Consider the following 19,904-nt stretch of genomic DNA (forward strand, 5'->3'; position numbering starts at 1 on the left):
TTACGTCGGAAGTAATCTATTGGATAGGAGTTTTAATTTCCTAATTCAGTGCTGAAATCTATTGGGTAGGAGTTTTAATTCCCTAATTCAATGCTGAGATTTTGTTTTAATTTTTTTTTCACTCTATTATTCGAAGCCAACATTGGCACATTGAAAGAGACTCATGTAAATAGAAAACCTGTTAAGAAATCTATCCTTGTAGAATTTGTGCCGAAATAATTCTATTTTTAGTATTATATATCCTTTTCAGATTATGGTTTATAAATAAAATTTTGAAAAAAGTGTTAAAATAAATTTCATATTTCTTTAACATAACTTAATTAGTAAGAATTATAAATTTATTTCATTTATTATATTTAAAATATAACAAATAATCTTTGATCATAAGAATAATTCCATGATTAATATTCTGGCTAACCTTAGTTATAACTGGATATACTGGTTGTAATCTATAAGCTACTGTATATTATCATTTAGTGTTAAAAAAAATAACTATGACTTCCGGTGAGTTTGTTCAACATATTAACATGACTGCTAATATTAACAAGATTCAAAAAAAAAAAGTTAATCAATAGAAATAGAAATATAAGATAGTTCACTTCTCATATTTCAATTCCTTCAGCAAATTCCACGAATAATATGAAACAGACAAAAAGATAATTTTGCGTTTGAAATGACTGCGATCTTCGATCACTATTGGTGTCAAGATACGCCGTTCTTGGTATTAGCTTTGGGTTTGTCGTTTGGTGTGTGATTCTTTTCTTCGCATCCATTAAATATTTATCGCGAGGAAATATGTTATTGCATTATTCGTTTACTCATGCGGAAAGTTTTCTTGGAGCTTATTTAACAACTTCCATTAACGTGAGTAATGATAATATAATTACAATTTGATGATAATGTTAGAAGTAGATATAATCCGTTAATTGCTTATCAGATTAATTATAATTTCAAGAACCCAGAAAATCATTATAACCGTTTTTATCAGCTATTAGTGCGTGCCGAAGCGCTCTCTTGTGGATATTAATATTTACATAATAGAAATATTTTGTTTTGTTTTGTTTTTATCTTATTAATATTATTATTATCGGAACTTTAACGAGTCGGATAATGGTTATTTGCATTATCTTAAAAGAAAACAAACCATATTTTTATATTATCGTCTACCATTATCTAAATATCGTCAAAAATGACAGAAAATATCCTTAATTAAACGTTAGCGTTATTATAACCATTCTTTCAGAAATCGAAAGCAACTTGTACGTTTTTTTCCCTTCAAAAGTGCAGTTTAGAGGTATTCAAAATATTTTTAAACGTTTGTTAAAATAAGCCTCTTTATTTATTTTAACCTTTAGTTATTTATCCATTATTTAGTTCTATTTACCTGCCCAGTATTTAAAAATAATAATAATAAAAAACCAATCAGCTGTGCAAAATTGTAATCTAATCTCAAAGGTGAAATGTCTGCGTCTCAAATCATAATTATGTGTGTGTGTGTGTGTGTGTGTGTTAAAGATACGAAGAAATTTTATATTTGGTTAAGTGAAAATGTGCCTCCTATTTTGAACCCCTTTTAATTCATTTAAGCTTATCTTCTTGGGATGCACTAAAGATTCTGCTCTCCTTGGAGCAAGAAATAGGAGGCACATTTTCTTGAGAGAAAAACAAACAGTAAGGGATGATGCTGTTCTCTCCTAGATTACATTTCTGAGATAAAAATTCCGATTTTCTGGCAAGGGAGAAAAACCTTGCTACCTCCATATTAGACTAGCTAAGTCATCTTTGCTTTAAAAGCCCTGATAAAGATTTTCTTCGCATCCTACAAAGGATTTGAACCCAAGTTTAATCCATCTCTTATAAAATGAATTTCGTTAAATGATATTAATATTAATATAAATTAACATGAAAATTAAAGTATATTATTATTATTATTATTAAAATATTTATTTATTTTATTATTTATTTATTTATTTATTTATTTTTGCAGTCGATACCTTCGTATCCGCATTGTTAACATTGCCCTCTAGCGGCTTATGAAGATAAAAGGAATAGTTATCATTTGTTGTGTTTTGATGATGGCGCTGCTATCTTACGAGAAAGTGTTTGAAAAATGTGAGCTCGCTGGGGTTTTGATACATCATCATGGATTCAACCGATCATCAATCGGAGATTGTTAGTATTTCGATGGTAAACCTATTCTAATAAAAACTTATTATATACAGTTGATAAGTTAGATCACTATACAAGAGTGGTAGAGCAATTTAGATTTTTTATGACATCGCATCATTTTTATACTTGCTTTTTTTTGGGGGGGGGTGAGGGTGAGTGGAAGCATATTTTAAATAAGCTGATTAAATTTAAATAAGTTTATTTTTTATTCATTATCATACCAGAATTACAGTATAGCGATCAAGATAGCACTGTAAATAAGAACTTGGTTAACTGACAAACATAAACATAATTAACTGCTCAAAATTATAAATAATATTATGATTCTTCACAATTATCATAAATGATCATAATGAGATATGGTTACCACATTTAATTATCACTTATATCCTGTTAGGGTTAAGTACCAAGAGATGGCAGCACTTGTGTGCCAATCTCTTCATGGATTGCGACTTGCAATTAGTGATAATTTTGGGCCCAGCTGTCTTTGATTGGCTAATGGTGGAGATTGATCTACCCACTCAGTTTCCAGATAGGTTAAAAAAAAAAAGTTCTTGCCCACTCCCTATAAGAGAATAAAAGGTGTTAGCTGATTCATTTTTATTAATTTTTCAAGTACCATTGATTATAATAGGACAATATAAATAGAACATCATGTTGAAGAGTGCTCAAAAGGGATGTGGTCAACAGTATAAATTCGCTTTACATTTAGGGAAACTTTAAGGGCTTCTTATAGGAAAAAATTAAATAATTTTGGAATTTTATAAAAATTAGAATTAACAAAAAGCTAGATGCGGTATATCATAATTAAGTTATTATATTTATACAAATTGAACGATACGTAATTCTAGCGAAAAGATTAATCCTATCCAATTTGTTGTAGTTTATATATTTCTTTTTGTTTCAGGGCTCTGTATTCTACGAAATGATAATGATTCATACTCAACGGATTCCAGGTTTGTGAATAATATACATGATATGACCGTCAGCTTTGGCCTCTTTAAGGTAATTCAACCAAAGATTTAAATTGTTGAATTATACTCTTGTCCTGTGTAACAAACTCTGATCCTACAACATGAAGTAATACTGTATAATGACAAGGTTAAGCTGGTGTTTCACTTCATTGTTATTCCTCTTCAATTCACTTGCATTTTTAGTTTCAAATTTAATAATAATAATAATAATAATAATAATAATAATAATAATAATAATAATAATAATAATAATAATAATAATAATAATAATAATTTATCTCATCAAAGAATACAGGAACTTATATATGAAATTCTTCATCACTCATCTACATTCGTTGCCCTGCCAGAAGCACTTATTACCATTTTAGTCTTCTAAAAAAAAAAGATAAATAAAATTCACACTATTTTTTTGCAGTAATAGCCAAAAGACGTCTTGATGAAAAATATTAATGAGCTTGTGAAGTGAAATTCCCTTTTAACAAGTACGCGGAAAAGAAAGGGAACTATTTAGAAAAAAATATTAAAATTTGTACATTTTATTTATTTTTTTAGATTTAATGAAAATGACTTATCTTTACTTTATTTTAACTCTAATAAATATACGTTAGTAACAAATAAAAGTAAACCATTTACAGTAACCCTGATAGTTTGCTAAAAGTTATCAGTTGGCGCCATCTATTATTCATATAGTTGACTAGAAGTCAAAAGAGAGACAATGTCAATTGTTTTTCTAATGCCTCTTGAAATAAAAGAACCATAATTTATTCATGGGCTACAATTTATAAAGCTAAGATTCAAAACATGTTAATAATGTTCAAACATTTGAATAATATTTTTTAATTTTAATAATATTAAAACATTTGAATAACATTTTAATTTTAATAATATTAAAACATTTTAATAATATTAAAACATTTTAATAATATTAAAACATTTTAATTATACATATACATTTTATCCTGTAAATTTGTAATTTTTTATATTAAATTGTATAATTTTCAGCTCAATAATCTTCACTGGTGTTGGACAGAGGAACACGAAGAAAACATCTGCAACGCGAATTGTGAAGGTGTGTTTATTTTTTAGAAATACGTTTTATATAATCAAACGCAATATATTGTTTCAGATATTAATTTCTGTACTTAAAATGTCTTAAAATAGATATTCTCTTTCACTTTTATTTTTATATAATGATATTATAATATTGTTATCATTGATTACTTTAATTTCTTAATGTTATTTCATTTTGAATGTTATTATACTATTTTAAAATTTACACATTTTAACTTACCATTTTCAAATTTGTAATTTTTTTATTTGATCAAATTTGCTCAAATGTATACTTAAAATTAATTTGACATACTAATATGCAGACGACCTAGGTTCAAGTATACTCGCCGACTAGAGGAACTCTTTTTGAGCCTTTTATCGACCGTTTCAAAGTAAGCCGATCTCGGACAGGGCAAGTTTTTTTTCCCTCCCTGTAACTCAGATTTTTCAACCCGTAAATTGAAGAAAAGCGACCATAGAGCCCACACTATTTCAGACAATAATATATTGTGTTAGGGTTAGATACTCCAGAGATGGCGATACTTGTTCTCCGTCTCTTCGCCGGATGTCGCTTAAACGCATGATAATCTTGGGCCTGTTATCTTTAACTGGCTACAAGTGGAGGATGGAGACTGAACTAGCTCTTCAGTCTCCAAAAGATAGGGCTAAAGCAGCCCTGCTTCTTTCGATAAGGATAATAAAAAGCGTTAGCGAATTTTTTTATGCAGTAGTTTAAGCCGAAAGTAATGTTTTAATGGTTTCTAGTTGGAGTCTATCGACAGTACTTGTTCATTTCTTTTTTAGATATGTTGGATGATGATATATGGGATGACGTTCAGTGTGCAAAATATGTACATGAACTGCGAGGATTTTCTGCTTGGTGAGTTCTAAGTATACGTTTATTTTATTTATTTATTTTCTTAATATCATTAATTGCTTTTAGTCTGAATATTGCCTCTGGGATTTTTTTAAAATATTGATTGGGTATTATGAGAGATACCAATCTATCTAAACGCCCATAAACTATAAATAAAAGTATTTGTTATTTTAGCAGCGAATTAAAGTCAAAATTGTTCCAGCAGATGGCGTCAACTACACTTGTTTATAGAAAGAAAAATTCAAAAGTCTCATTGTAGATTTCAATGACGTTTTGAATGGCGAGTTTGAAAATCGAGAACACAAGAAATAAAAGATGATCAGATAAATTATTTTTAATTGAAAAATAAGTAACATAAAAACTGAAATCAACATTTTAAACTAAGTTAAGTTTCTCCCTTTTATTTGAATTCTTCGGTGGGTTGTGTCATTTGTTTCACAGAAAATAACAGCCCACTGCTTACCGTCTCTTCCATGAAAATACATTGTGAAGTACGTAACACAGAACTGACCAATTAACGCCATTGCAAGTGAATCAGTGAAAATGCTTTCCTTGTTTGCAAATCCTGACCAGAGAAGCGTAATTGAAATCTCGAATATGCGATGATTGTGGCGAAAACGATCTCTTCCTACTAAAACAAACACACCAATAAGGAAGATAGCAAACTAGTGGGATCATTAAAGCTTATAAGTAAAGGGTTAATAAAAGCATAGGAAGAATGTGTTTCGTTTTTGTGTTTCTTAAATATTATTGATTATTACGTTAACAAAACAAGAACTACAAAACTAATCTAGAATAAAATCAGTTGAACTTTTTTTTATCTTCGTATAAGTGCGCAGTGTGGACATTAAAGTCAATCTGTAACACCATTTTTGCATGGCTATCATTATTTGTATCTTTTTTATTCAAAATTCAGCTACTTAGAATAGAATCTTTTTTTAAAGGTAAAAGATTCTGTTCTACTTCACTACTTTTCCTTATAATACATTCTTCCACTTCTCAGTTGTTTTCTGACAGGTGTTTTATTTAGCTATACAAATACCTGGTCAAATGATTTGACGAGAGTCCTTAGATTAAGTTTGCAGCTTTGTTAAAATACCTTTAAAACAAAGCTGCAAAACAGTTGTCCTTTACTACTAGAGTGGGTAGATCAATAATTATAAATAGCCACAAAAATTTAAACAGTTTATTATAGAGAAAATAAAATTTGAGACACGTGGTTCTTGGAGTCTGAGCAAAGGCTCTGTTTTCCTTTGCTCTCCCAGGACACCTGATGACACATAAAATACAGTTAAAGACACATGCGCCCATGCCTCTCCCCCCCCCCCCCCCCCACACACACAACTAGCCACCGTTTCTATCATTTGATATTATTAGTCACACCCCAGAGAGATAGGTGGCAGTGCGTTTGAATCCTGTCAAATTCTCTCTTTTTTTTTTTTTTTTAAGTCCTCGACTTCGTACTGATGTGCTATAGTTTCACATTCTGTTGTGTATGTGATTGATACGACATAAACTATTTTAAAAAAGGGTTAATTTCAACTTTTTTTTACTCTAATCCTGCTAAAGTGTCTTAGATTAGTATTTTAAAGTTTGAGAAATTTCAAATCTTCCCATCTTGAGAAATTTTGAAATTACTTTTTTTTTTAATACTTTAATGTGCCCAGTTCAAGGGTGGAGGATGGCTATGCAATTCTTGTTTCTTTTACTTGAAATCTAGCTTTCTTTCTTTTGATTTGCGAATATATGAAACATACAAATATTCATATATTTGTATGTTTCTTTCATATGCGCTCCCCAGTTTGTAGATTTCCTCTCTCTTCTAGTTTCTTCTACTACAGTTCAGAGCTCACCTCGGGAGATACCTAATTGTGATGGTTTAAAGTTTATCACTAAATATCTTATGATTATTGACAACCTTTTCTTGTGGATGCCTACAATTATTTTGCTGCCTTCTATGGAGAATCCATCCACAAGAGGTTGATCAACCCGCAGTTCATTCGTACCGTAGATGGGCAATAAGGAACTTCTTCACATTTGAATCGAAAAGCTGTGGGTTTCCCACATGTGGTTGTAGACTGTTCCAGAGGGCAGCAGTGGAAGCGACGAACGAACAAGAGGAGAAATTTGTTCTATGGGTTTGGAGTTGAATTGTGAGAGAGTGTTGGTCAGTTGTTGCACGCGTTTGGACAGATGGGAGAATACAAGTATTTATAGGAGATGCAAGATGCAGAAACTGAACGCCTGTGCAAAAGTGAGTGAAGTGTATTAAGGGGTACCATCCAAGATTTGAGAGCCGTGTTCAATGGTCGAGCAGATTTGTGATTTGTATAGGGTTAGGAGTTGTTTAGAATTAAAGTAACGCCTCGAGCAAACAAGAAAGCCTAATTTTTTGAATGCAGAGGAGGCAATATCAGTGATATGTTTGTGCCAAGAGAAATTTGACTTTAGAGTTATAGAAGATAAATCTCATCTTGAATAGAGATTTGAGTAGTGTCCAGGGTAAGATTGGAAGAACAGTTTTTTTTTTTTGAAGTTGACAAGGTTATCTAAATTCCATTGATTACCAGTACTGTGCTGAAAATTAGCAATGCAACTAATGTCAAAATATAGAGAAAGAGATTGAATTTAACCTGCACATAATAAAGGTGTCTTTCTAAGCAAGTCATCGGCATATTTGTTGCTCCTTGGCATACTCAAGTACGTTATGAACAACGTAACAACGTAAACGGGTGCTTAAGTAAACCTTTGGCACGCAAATTCGATCCTTCTTCATAAAATGTTTGAAAGTCACATCAGTTGATTAGTTATGAAATCTAGCAAATCACTCGCCATTGACACAAATACTTTTTGAGTTGAAATCCAGTGTGACTTCTAAAAATGATTAGTCCACATTGTACTTCAGCAGGCAGCACACACACACATGAGGGAAATTCTATTAGCAGATGAGAAATTGCAAAACCTATGGTAGGTTGGTACCGTGAGGAAAGAAGAAAAAAATTCATACCCTTGGCAGGTGTGGGATTCGAACCCACGCCTCCGAAGAGACTGGTGCCTTAAACCAGCGCCTTTGACCGCTCGGCCACCCTACCTTTCTTTGGGGATTCTGCATTAGTCATTATATAGAATTGCACAAGTCGAGTATAACTGTTTTGCTTTATTAATATTTGCAGACAGACTGAAGTGTTTATTATTATGCAGAGTAAGTAGTTATTATTATTGTTGTTGTTCCATTGTCTTATTTTGGCTTGTATAGATGGACAGATAGAGAGGGGAGGAGAGAATCGATTAGCAAGAGAGTGAGCATAGTTCCTAATTGACAGAATGAATTCTACGGAAATGGTTTGTCAATACGAATAATTGACAATGTTTGGAAAGTACATTCGATTGATAGATAATACAATTATTTAGGCTTAGCTTGCTTTGTAGTAATTTGTGCACTCCTTTACAGTGGGAACAACGAATATATATATACTTTTTTTTGAAGATGACGGGGAGTTTCTTCGAAAATGCGAAGACTGCTCGAAGGTTTTACTTTAGCCATGCGATTTAGGAATGTGACCACCACTGTATAGTTCGCCCACCACTTCTAGGTCCCTTCTTGGCTTTGTGCCAAGAATAGTCGATTCATGCTGAAGGGGAGAAAGAAATGAAGGATTGTACGAATTGGTCGCCAACATGCGAAATCACGTGCTTTCTTGTCTGTCGCTGTACTAGTACTAGCTTGATTTTTGTTGTTCTCTTTTTGCATTATTTTTTTATTATTAATTTGTATGATGGATCCAGTACAGTCAACAAGTTCTGTTGTTAAACGTTTCAGTTGTTAAACGTTTTAGCTCTTGCAAAAGAATATTGAATAATGTGCTGACATTCTGCGAAAAAGAATCGTCAGAAGGCCGTCTTCTTGTTCCCCTTTCTCAAGTCATAAAACGTGCAAGTGCAATTGCGGGTATCGGGGTCGACTGTTAAAAGAATTCGTAGGAAATCAAAAGGTGAAGGTAAGCCAAAATTTAAATCTCCTAAAAAAAAAAAAAAAAAAAGCGCCAGAGAAAGAAAACCATCGAAACCGTAGCTTTGAATGATTTTGATGTAGACGTTATAAGAAGAGCTATTCACGAATTTTACGTATTCGAGAACAGAGTGCCAACTGTTCCGAAATTGATTCCTGTGCTTAAAGAAAAAATTAATTTTCCTTGGAAAAGAGAAACTTTAAGGAAAATACTTCACGAAATCGGATTTTGTTTTAAAAAGTCCTGGAATAAAAGGAAACTTATCATGGAGCGAAGTGACATTGTTTTATGCAGAACGCAGTATTTGCACGTATTAACACTCTACGTACATTTTTCCAACTGTTATACAAGCAAAATAGTTACACTTTAAAAACAGCAATGTTCGTAAAAGTAAAGCTAAATTTTCCGACCTGTAATAATAAACAAACTCAGTTTGTTTATTATTACATCCCAGAAGACAGACTGATTACCCTATTATCGGAATGGATTCTCCTTTTTCTGACATGCGCAGTAGTTTCGAGGGACCTCAAATCGGTGGGCGAACTAATAGTACTGTATGCCCATAGATGCGAGATCTTTCGACACTTCTGCGCATGTCAGAAGAAGGAGAATCCATTCCGATAATAGGGTAATCAATCCGTCTTGTGGGATGAGTTGTTTATTATTATACGTTTGAAAATTAACTTTCATTTTATGAACATTGAAGTTTTTAATGTGGTGACTATTTTATTTGTATAACAGTTGGAAAATTTGACGTTCATGCAAGTGGTTTCGCGTGTTGGTAACGAATTCATACATCGCCTTTTTCCTTTCTCCCCTTCAACATGAATTGACTCTTCTTGGCACGTCGCCAGCTGTGGATCTTGGATCTGTGATTGGACAGTAATGCCGTGAAATTTCTTGTTTAAGCGACAGAGAAAAGTTTAACATTTTAAGTTGAATAAAAAATGGCAGAAAAAGTTTGACATTTGAGGCGCACAGAGTACAAAGTTTAAAAAAAAAAAAAAAAAAAAAAACAGAAACCCACCAGGCTTTATCTGCTAACGATATCAATAATAATCATGACACTTATTTAATTTTAATTATATTTTTTATTACATGATTTCTCTCTTTTTATATTGATAGTTATTATAAAAAGGATTTTCAAAATTTTTACGGTAACTATTTTTTTTCTCAGATTTTTCTAATTTATAAGAAAAAAATTTTACAGCATAATAAATTTGCAATTATATTTTATAAAAAAAAAAACTTGCAAAACCCTTCTAAAATCTTAATGCTGAGAAACAGGTATTATTACTATCTCAAATTTGTTGAACAATACATTTCCTTTGAATTATTTATTTGCAAAGGATGTTTACTACGTGCCGGCTCAGAAGCCTTTTTCGATAATCAATGTTGAAGATTCTACATTATTTCATGACTTTATTTAAGACGTATTATTGTGAAAACTGATGTAAACAGCTTATTTATTTTAATCAAGTGTATTCAACTAATTGTAAACTTGAACATTTTTTCCTTATTTCATTTTCTGAAAAATAATAGATTCTGTCAAATAATTAGACGTGCAAAGTATGCATGCATTAACGCTATTACTTAATTAATCAAATAATTATTATGACTACTACACATATCTTTTAGATGCACATTTAATGATATTTTCTCTTTTACTTTGAAAAAAAAAATTATCATTATTATTATTTTATTTTATTTTATATTATTTTTAAAATAGATAATGTTTTTAAAAGTATTATTCTGGGACACTTGAGCATATGTATACTAAATACAAGTATTAACTTTGTGTTAACCATCGTTACCTAATTTGTACCGTTTGTGTGCTGATAATGAGGTCTATTTTGCATCAGCAGACGACATTTACTTGTTGAGATTACTATTCAGTCAACTATTTCTGGGTCGCTCTGGCGCCGTCTGACAATCCTGAGTGACAGCGTAAAATACTTATGATAATTTTCTGCTGTCATGAGTATTTCGTTTTTTAATAATTGAAATAAGTTTCAGAATACCAGTTGCATTTTTTGTGGGCATAATTAAAGTGCGGATTTTCAGATATTATTGAACTTAAGCTTTGATTTTTATTTAAATATTATAAAAGATATGATGCCATTTGTTGCATGCCTTTTTTTTTTTTTTTACCCACATTAGAAGTGAGCAAATCGTGATATGCGCGCCACCTACTGTCTTGGAAAAAGTTCCTTGCCGCAGACGACTTAACTTCATTTATGGATTTTTTTTTATATTTCATTCGATTTACTGTTTAATAAGTAATATATTTTATTATAAAATTATATTTAGTATATAATTGATATATAAATAATAATATTAATGATATATAATTAATAATTTATGTTTAATATATAATAAATAATTTATGTTTAATATATAATAAATAATTTGTGTTTTAATATATACTTAAAATATATTAAAACATATATGTGTAGCTCAGTGGATGTGGCGTTTGCATACCACGGCGCTTGACCTTTGGTTTTTTCGTCCCGTAAACTGAAGAAAATCGACCGTAGAACCCACATTATTTCAGACATTAAAAATACAAGTGTTAGGGTTAGGGACCACGAGATGGCGGCACTTGTTGAGCCGTCACTCTTCACTGCGTGCCGCTTAATTAGTGATAGCCTTGGGCAAGCTATGTCTGATTGGGTACCAGTGGAGATTGAACTGCCCACTCAGTCTCCAAAAGTTAAATAGGGCTAAAAACGGCCTCGCCTACTCCCTATATATACGGAAATAAAAAAAAGGCGTTAGCTGATTTTTTTTTATTACATTATAATGATCATTTATTATTATCGCTTATTTTTTAATGCTGTCACATTTTTCACAGCTATCTTATGAGATGGCACTATCATTGTTTGCCAAAATTAATTTTACCAGATAAAAGATAATTTTATTTTCATTTGTGAGTTTCAGCTATTTGTTAAATGATTTAAATTGACAAAATGGTTAAATATTTGATGTGTTGTAAAGAAATAGAAAATTCTATCTCATCAGTTTGTTTCTTAATGAACTGAATAATAATAATAATAATAATAATAATAATAATAATAAAAACTCAGTAAGTCTGAGTGAGTTAAACATGACAATTTTATATCCTCAAACTACATCACACTTTCTGCAAAATGTTCTGATGTTTTAACCTTTTATTCTACAAGTCAACCAAAGGAATTCTGTGAGAAAATATTGATCTATGCGTTATTTACTCTTCTAAATCTGATTATCTCGAAATGGATTATCTCGGTTAGAATTATCTGGGTGAGATATAATATATAAATATTATAAATAAAAAAATAAATATAGATAAATAATAATAATTCGACGAATGATAAAGTTTATTATCATGATTATATATACACATTATTTAAATTTTAAAATAATTCAACATATTATTAATATTATTACAATTTATGCTCACTCAAAAGCTTCAGCACAAAATGTCAATAGTTTTTATATAAATCTATATAAATGACAATAATAATGTTGCAATTTGCATTTTTAAGTACATATTTATAATGCTATATTTACAATGAGTGAAATGTTTTCTTATTTTTCATAATATTGGTTCTGGACATGATATAAACTGCATGAATCCTTGAAGCTTGTGCTCAACTTATCTGAGGATGATATTCATTAGCTATTGCATATTAATTTGTTGCTGTATTGGCAGTGGTTCATATATATATATATATATATATATATATATATATATATTATTATTTTATTTTTATTTTTAATAATAATTTTTATATTATTATATTATATATATTATTTTTTATTATTAAAAATATATAAAAAATAATATACTTGTATATTATTTTTATATATTTTATATTATTATATTATTTTTAATAATATAATAATAATATTTTTTTTTTTTCAGTTGGAAAAAATATTTATTTCAGTTATAAGAATAAAAACACAATTCAATATTCTAAATCAGGAAAAACGTTACATGTAACAATTTAAATCTTAATCTTGATCTGTATTGCTGTTAGTATCATCATCATCGTCAATTTGCAATTGACCATTTTAATTTAATTTTACAGGGAAGGCCACTGGTGGTATCACTGCGAAAACAAAAATAATGCAATTTACACTGAAGGATGTGATTTCAATAGCAACAAGACTTCGCTGAATTCTACTGAAATAACAGAACTTTGAAGCAAATAGAAAATGTTCTTATTATCAAAGAACACAGCAGTGTGACTACTGATAATATTGTATGCGTTGAATGACAATAGAGAGCAATATATTTTATTGTCATTTTTATTAAAATTAATATACTTTATGTTAATATATATTTTATATACGCAGATTTCTGTATATTAACTATGGAAATTGAAATGCATATTTCTATAAAAGCATTATTTATATCTTTTGCTTTCATTTTATTGTTGAACATTTTGTCATATTAATATTATGCCTCTGATCGTGTTTATTTCATGTAAGCGATGTATTTGTGAAAATGCATAAAAAATACTATATTCAGAGTCCTTGATTCATTTACTATCAATTTGAAACACAAGATGTGTTACTTCAAAAAAAAATGTTTTTTTTTCTTCCCAGAGACACATCATCAGATGTTTGTGCAAAAGAACCAAAAATAAATCAGTAAATAAATAAGTAAAGCTGGTGTAATATTTATGAACCAATTATTATCATATAAAATCATCATTCATCATGCATTAGGTTTACCGAAAGTAAATAAATATTAAGTGGAAATACTAATAGTACACTAGTTTCAATAAATTAAGGAACAAAGAGAAAAATCGTGATAAACTCATAGATCGTGTCATGAATTTTTATGCAGTTTGTTGAAAACTAGCATGATATGAGATGTAAAAGAAACACCCATACAAATTGTAAGTAAATAGTTTAATTCTGTAGCAATTGAGGACAAAAACAAGAGATCAAAATGAGATTGTCAGATTTCCTCATTAAAAATGTGGTCCCCTCTCACAGCAATACAGTACACGCAACAATCTTTCATACCGTTTATAACGGTGTCCAGGAGCTTAAGTTGGTAATGATCTAGCTGCCCAGTTCATACTCACGATAGGCTCTTTTTGTAGATATTGTTCCACGACCTTAACTCAATGAGGATGAGCATTATCTTCTTGTAAGGTAAACACCTCCTCTATTGCACCCACATATAGACGAACATAAAGTTCTAGGATCATCTCGTCTCTATAAGTTGAAGCATTCGTGGTGCGCATACAAGTCGGTGCACCCACCCAACGAGATGCTTCCCCAAACTACTACACTACCTCCACCATAAGTGTCCCTTTCATGGATGTTAGAGGGATGATAACGTGTCCCCGGTTCTTTCCAAATAACAACACGACTGGTCGGTTTGTAGAGGAAATCGGGACACGATTATAAACAATACTGACCACCACTGATCTTGGGGCCAGTTGATGCGGAGCCTGGCCCATTCCAAACAATGTTCTTTCTTGTGGCCTGGAGATGGGAGAATGCAGACTACCGATCGTTTCGCATACACACCACCTTCGTGAAGCCTTCTTCGTACAGCGGAAGTAGATACCAATGTTTCTGTAGCTGACGCGAGGTCAGATCTTAGCTGAGTTAGGATAGCAATCTTGCTTTGGCGAGCAGACAATCGAGATATCGGGCGCAAATGCATTTTGCAGCCCGTAGCCTTCCTTCACTGTATCTCTGGAATGCTGTTTGTGAACTGTTGGAATTGGTTCCAGAGTCTGTGAACCACGGACCAACTCACGTGCAACCATCCCATCTGGATACCTCTTCCTGACTTTGGCTTCCATCTAGTCTTACGATAGCTCGCCACCTGAATTCATTGATTAAATTATGTTCAGGTAGCCATATCCAAGAATTTTGCTAGTTGCAAATTGTTGTGTTCTCACACTAGACGCGAAATGGAAGATCACTGCAAATGTCCGCTTTTACGCAGTGTCTCATGTGCATATCCGCTGATAGTGCATATCACCCATTTGCATATGATAACCAGACTCAGCGCTACGTTTAACATAATGCGACTGACTTTCAGATGCTTTTCTCCCTTTTCCTCCGAGTTTTCGCCATTTTTCTATTTCCTCCAGAATAGTCTCTTAATTGTGACTCCCATAGTGTGAGGTCTGATATTTCGGTCTCCTTCTAAGGCATGCATTTCTTACTGGATTAATCCACTTTGGCGTTCCTCTAGATCATTTCGTTGTTATCCTAGAATCAAACAGACTAATCTTTCCTATCTGATTCTGATTGTTTAAGTGACGATACCACCTTAGATTACCCTTTACTCATCCATTCCTGAATCCCAACCATGTCAAGTTCATTCCATCTTCCGCGTTAATATGATTCTACCACTGATACTGTCTGTTCACTTCCTTCATTTTTCTCAGCATTCTCATATCTGTTACCTCTAATTTTTGATCAACAATTTTTTCTAATCCAGCTCTCGAATCTATCAGTTAAAACTGAATTTGAAAACTGTCTTTTGTCCAGCTAGTTTATGTTTAGACGATGTTAAAACATAAAAACCTATTAGCAGTATCAGGAGTGCTTATTCTGTTGTCTATTTGCATATTTAATTTGCTGTTTATCACTAAAAAATTATCTCTAAATAGCTGAATTGTTTTACCTGTTTCATAGGTTTCCCATTCAAGATTCAGGAAAACAGGCAGAAAGATTGAAAACTGAAAGTTACAATATTCCTGACTATTTTCATAATCTACATATTTTATATTCTACTTTTATTCCTTCTTCATCATTCCTTCAGATGGCGCCACGTTGAGCTATTTGATACGTCGCATTCACAGATTTTGGGTAGCATATTAATTAATTCGTTCCAGATGTCGCTGTTGTAAAAATGCGCAAAGTAAAAAAATAAATTTACTGTTAATCCTCCGCGAATCTTAAATTTGCCACGTTTATTTCGTGGCAAAACTATTTAACCATTTCATTATTGGCAATCTAGTTAAATTGTATTCAAGAAAGCTTCTGTTCAACATGAATGCCAAACCACGGCTCTACAGAAAATATTCATTCTTTCTTATTCTTAAAGAAAGGTGAAACTGATACTGCATGTTCCCTGGTCCAAGAGCCTTGATTTTACTATATTTGTGCCGCTCTATTTTCACATATTCATTGGACATAATATGATGCAGTACACTCAGATGCTCGATGATGTGCCACAACAGGCCTCGCCATGTGGTCTTGTATGCTATTCTGGAGGCTTCAACTCTCTGAAGATCACACACACACACACACACACACACACACACACACACACACACACACACACACACACACACACACACACACACACACACACACACACACACACACACACACACACACACCATCCATCCATCCATCCATCCATCTAATTGACGGTCTACCCCTTCCTCTTTTTCCAGGAAAAAGAGGAAGGGGTAGACAAAACTTTACCTTCTATCACTGTTCTGAGAAGTCCTTCCATCCTTTCAATGTGCCAAAAATATTTTAACTTTCTTCTCTCAATATTCTTAAGGCGCCTTAAAGTTCTACCAATCCTTTCTAGCACCCATCACTTTGTTTGCCTTTCAGTATAGTATGATATACTCAACGGTTCCATGAAAATTCATTGAAAAGCAAATTCATCGAACGACAATTCGTCGAAAATGCAATTCATCGAAAAAAAATTTATCGAAAATTTACAATTTTCGATAATTTTATGATAAAAGTGATCCATTTAGAACAACAACTGAACCATGCAGACAGCTTCTTGTACTGGCAACTTCTACTAATTCCGCTAAGTCATCAGAGAGTTTTTGTAATACATAATTTGGACACATTATTTCTTTGTTGCCCCGAATATAGCTGAACTGAAAACTGGAACGGTTCGACATTTTCCTGTAAAAGTTTCAAATAGCGAATCTGAGTAAAATTCAACCCATAATAATTGCTGTATTATTGAAGTCGCATATACTGTATCTACCCAGAAAGACCTGGGTAGATGGAATCCCTTTTACGACGCGCATATTTTTATCAGTCCTGTTCAGTTAAAGGTAAGCAGCAACCCTTTTCCTATCAGGCTTGAAAACATTTCCATGTTTAGTCTTTGGAGTCCCCGTAGCTTAATCAGTATAGACGAAGCCCTTTTGACGGAAAGACCTGGGTTCGATACCCGCCCATGATGTGAGAAACCTTTATCTGGTCTCTTTACGGAAGGTGAGTTAGCCGGTCTCATACGCGGGTAAGAGGTTTTTTTCACCTGAAACTCGAGTTTTTCGTCCCACAGAACAGGAAAACGGTCTCGTGAACACACGCATTACAGACACTGCAGTAAGGATTGATCGACCTATTCTGTGGGATTTCCGGTTTCGAATCGTAACGGGCCACTAGGCTTAATACGTAAAGGAAGAAGAAGAAGAAGAAAATGGATTTACTTCCATGATGTTGAGTGCATGCCAAATGACTACAATATACAGAAGATATACGAGGGTGGCTTGAGGAGTTCCGACTTCGACCATAGATGGCAACACTATCGGCAACATTTTTTTTTTCTAACTTGGTACATCTGTCATAAGTCATTCTATCAAGTAGTTTGTTTTATACAGCTGTCTGAAGCAAACGCGGTTATAAAATTTATCTCTTCTCCTTCGTTTTCGACAATTAAGAAATGGGCTGCCGAGTTTAAACATGGCCGTACTAGCCTTGAAGATGATCCACTTGAAGGACGTCGAAAAAAGTGTAACAACACCAGAAATCATTGGTCAAGTGCACGATATGGTATTGGACGACCGGCGAGTCAAACTGCGTGAAATTGCTGAGACTATAGGCATTTCAAAAGAACGTGCTGGATATATTTTGCATGAAGAGTTGCAAATGAAAAATCTTTGCGCAAGATGGGTGCTGCGCTTGCTCACAGCAGATTAAAAACGCACTCGCATGAAAATCTTTGAACAGTGCTTGGAGCATTTTAACAAGAATAAAACACTGATTTTGTGCGTCGATTTATTACTATGGAGGAGATTCACCATTACACACAAGAATCCAAACAACGGTGGTTCGGCGCCAAAGAAGACCAAGTCAGTTCTATCAGCAGGAAAGGTCATGTCATCGGTGTTTCGGGATGCTAAAGGCATTTTGTTTATTAATTATGTTGAAAAGGGTAAAACAATAACCGGGGAATATTATTCCGATCTTTTAACCAGACTAGACGAAAAAATTCATGATAAAAGACCCAGTTTGCAGAAGGAAAAAATCGTCTTTCATCAGGCCAATGCACCTGCCCACAAAGGTGTTTTGTCAATGGGAAAATTAAGGGATCTGCACTATGAATTGTTGGAACATTCACCCTGTTCCCCAGATTTGGCTCCCTCTGACTTCTGTCTCTTCCCAAAACTAAAATTCTTCCTCGCTGATCAGCGTTTTCCTTCGAATCAAGATGTGATTGCAGCTGTAGAGGGGTACTTTTCCGGTTTTACTGAGAACAGAGACGGGATATTCTCGCTGGAATAAATGTATTAGTCTTAAGGGAGATTATGTTGAAAAATAAAAATAATTTTGAAATTATAAATTCGTTTTTTCATTGTTAGGTTGAGAACTTTTCAGACCATCTACGTATATTAAGTATAATATACGTAGTATACATAATACTGTATAATTAAGTATACATAATACTGTATACTTAAAATCTCTTAAAATAGATTAGTTACACTTCAAGATGTTCAATAAGCAATAAATATATACCTTATATACCTTACGAAATATTTTGTTCTTTAGATATTTCTTAATCTACAGATTGCTGCTCTCTACGAAGTATAAATGGTTCGATAATTGAAAGATAATTATAATTAAATAATTAAAAATGACAGAGCTCTTCTCAACAAATCCGGATTATGAAAATCAATGAAGAGAGAAATTTAACTTCTAAGAGAATTGGCTAAAATCCTTTCAAAACATGAATACCTTCTATTTCTCTACTTAAATAAAAATTATTTAAAAAAATAAAAGGTGTTGGAGAGATTTTCATTTTAAAATAACATTAAGGCATAGTGTTAAAATTAAATTTATTCTGGGCAAATTTAAAATATTTGGAAATACTATATTTAAAATTAATACAAATTCTTTACAAGATTTTAAACTATCTTAATATATGATTCATACAGATTCCATTATTTGGAACATTTCTATAAACGTAACAAACTCAATGATGACGTCATCAATTGGAAGGAAGAAATCAAAAAAGAAACTCAAAATCTGTGTCCTCTTAAATCAGTCCGGATATTGTATCCTTTCGTCCCGTTAATAAACTTTCCACTTTATAAACTATGAAGGACATACTCATCCTTCCCCCCCCCACACACACTCTTTTAGCCTCCTCTGTTATACATCAAATTCTAACTCTTGTTGTTTGTCATACTTCTGGCAAACGGCCGACCTGCAACTGTTCTTTGTGATGAACATGCTTAGGCTATATTAGATACGATGAGACAGAACAATCGGGACACTCAAGATTTCATTAGATATACAGTCATCCCTCGACTTACGTCCGTTCAAGTTACGTCCTTTCGAAGATACGTCCGTGATTCCACATGGGAATAAATAACATTTTCGGTTATACTTTCGAGCAAGACGCAAGTGAGCGGCGTAAAGTAAAGCATGCACAGTGGCAACCTCCCTCGGCAGTCGGTACGTGTCTTCAACAGTTCCTCTGTTGAGAAATGGGTTATTTTTGAATTTATCGTTAAATATTTCGCGATGGTTTGTGCAACATGGCCCCTACACGCACGATCAAAAAAACCTATTGAAGAATCACAGAAAAAGAGGCGA

At 32.5% G+C, this 19,904-nt stretch overlaps 1 protein-coding gene and 1 non-coding gene across 3 annotated transcripts; one reads left to right on the plus strand and one right to left on the minus strand.

Annotated features, from left to right (window-relative positions):
- Window positions 1-718: 718 nt before the first annotated feature.
- On the plus strand, window positions 719-13,597 carry LOC150106888 (lysozyme c-1-like). 2 transcript variants are annotated; one of them, XM_090392794.1, is made up of 6 exons: window positions 719-864; window positions 1,988-2,172; window positions 3,077-3,174; window positions 4,146-4,212; window positions 4,998-5,073; window positions 13,154-13,597. In XM_090392794.1, the coding sequence occupies exons 2-6, from the start codon at window positions 2,034-2,036 to the stop codon at window positions 13,266-13,268; spliced, it is 495 nt and encodes a 164-aa protein (XP_090248920.1). In that variant the 5' UTR covers window positions 719-864; window positions 1,988-2,033; the 3' UTR covers window positions 13,269-13,597. The 2 variants fall into 2 exon arrangements, with proteins under 2 accessions (XP_090248920.1, XP_090248921.1); XM_090392795.1 differs by having other exon boundaries at window positions 3,077-3,125.
- TRNAL-AAG (transfer RNA leucine (anticodon AAG)) lies at window positions 8,081-8,162 on the minus strand. Its single transcript has one exon. It is a non-coding gene; the product is annotated as a tRNA-Leu (tRNA).
- Window positions 13,598-19,904: the final 6,307 nt, after the last annotated feature.

The sequence above is a fragment of the Typopeltis vanoorti genome, chromosome 5 (assembly GCF_054136105.1).
Source record: "Typopeltis vanoorti isolate ZY-2024b chromosome 5, IOZ_Tvanoo_1.0, whole genome shotgun sequence".
Lineage (NCBI taxonomy): Eukaryota > Metazoa > Arthropoda > Arachnida > Uropygi > Thelyphonidae > Typopeltis > Typopeltis vanoorti.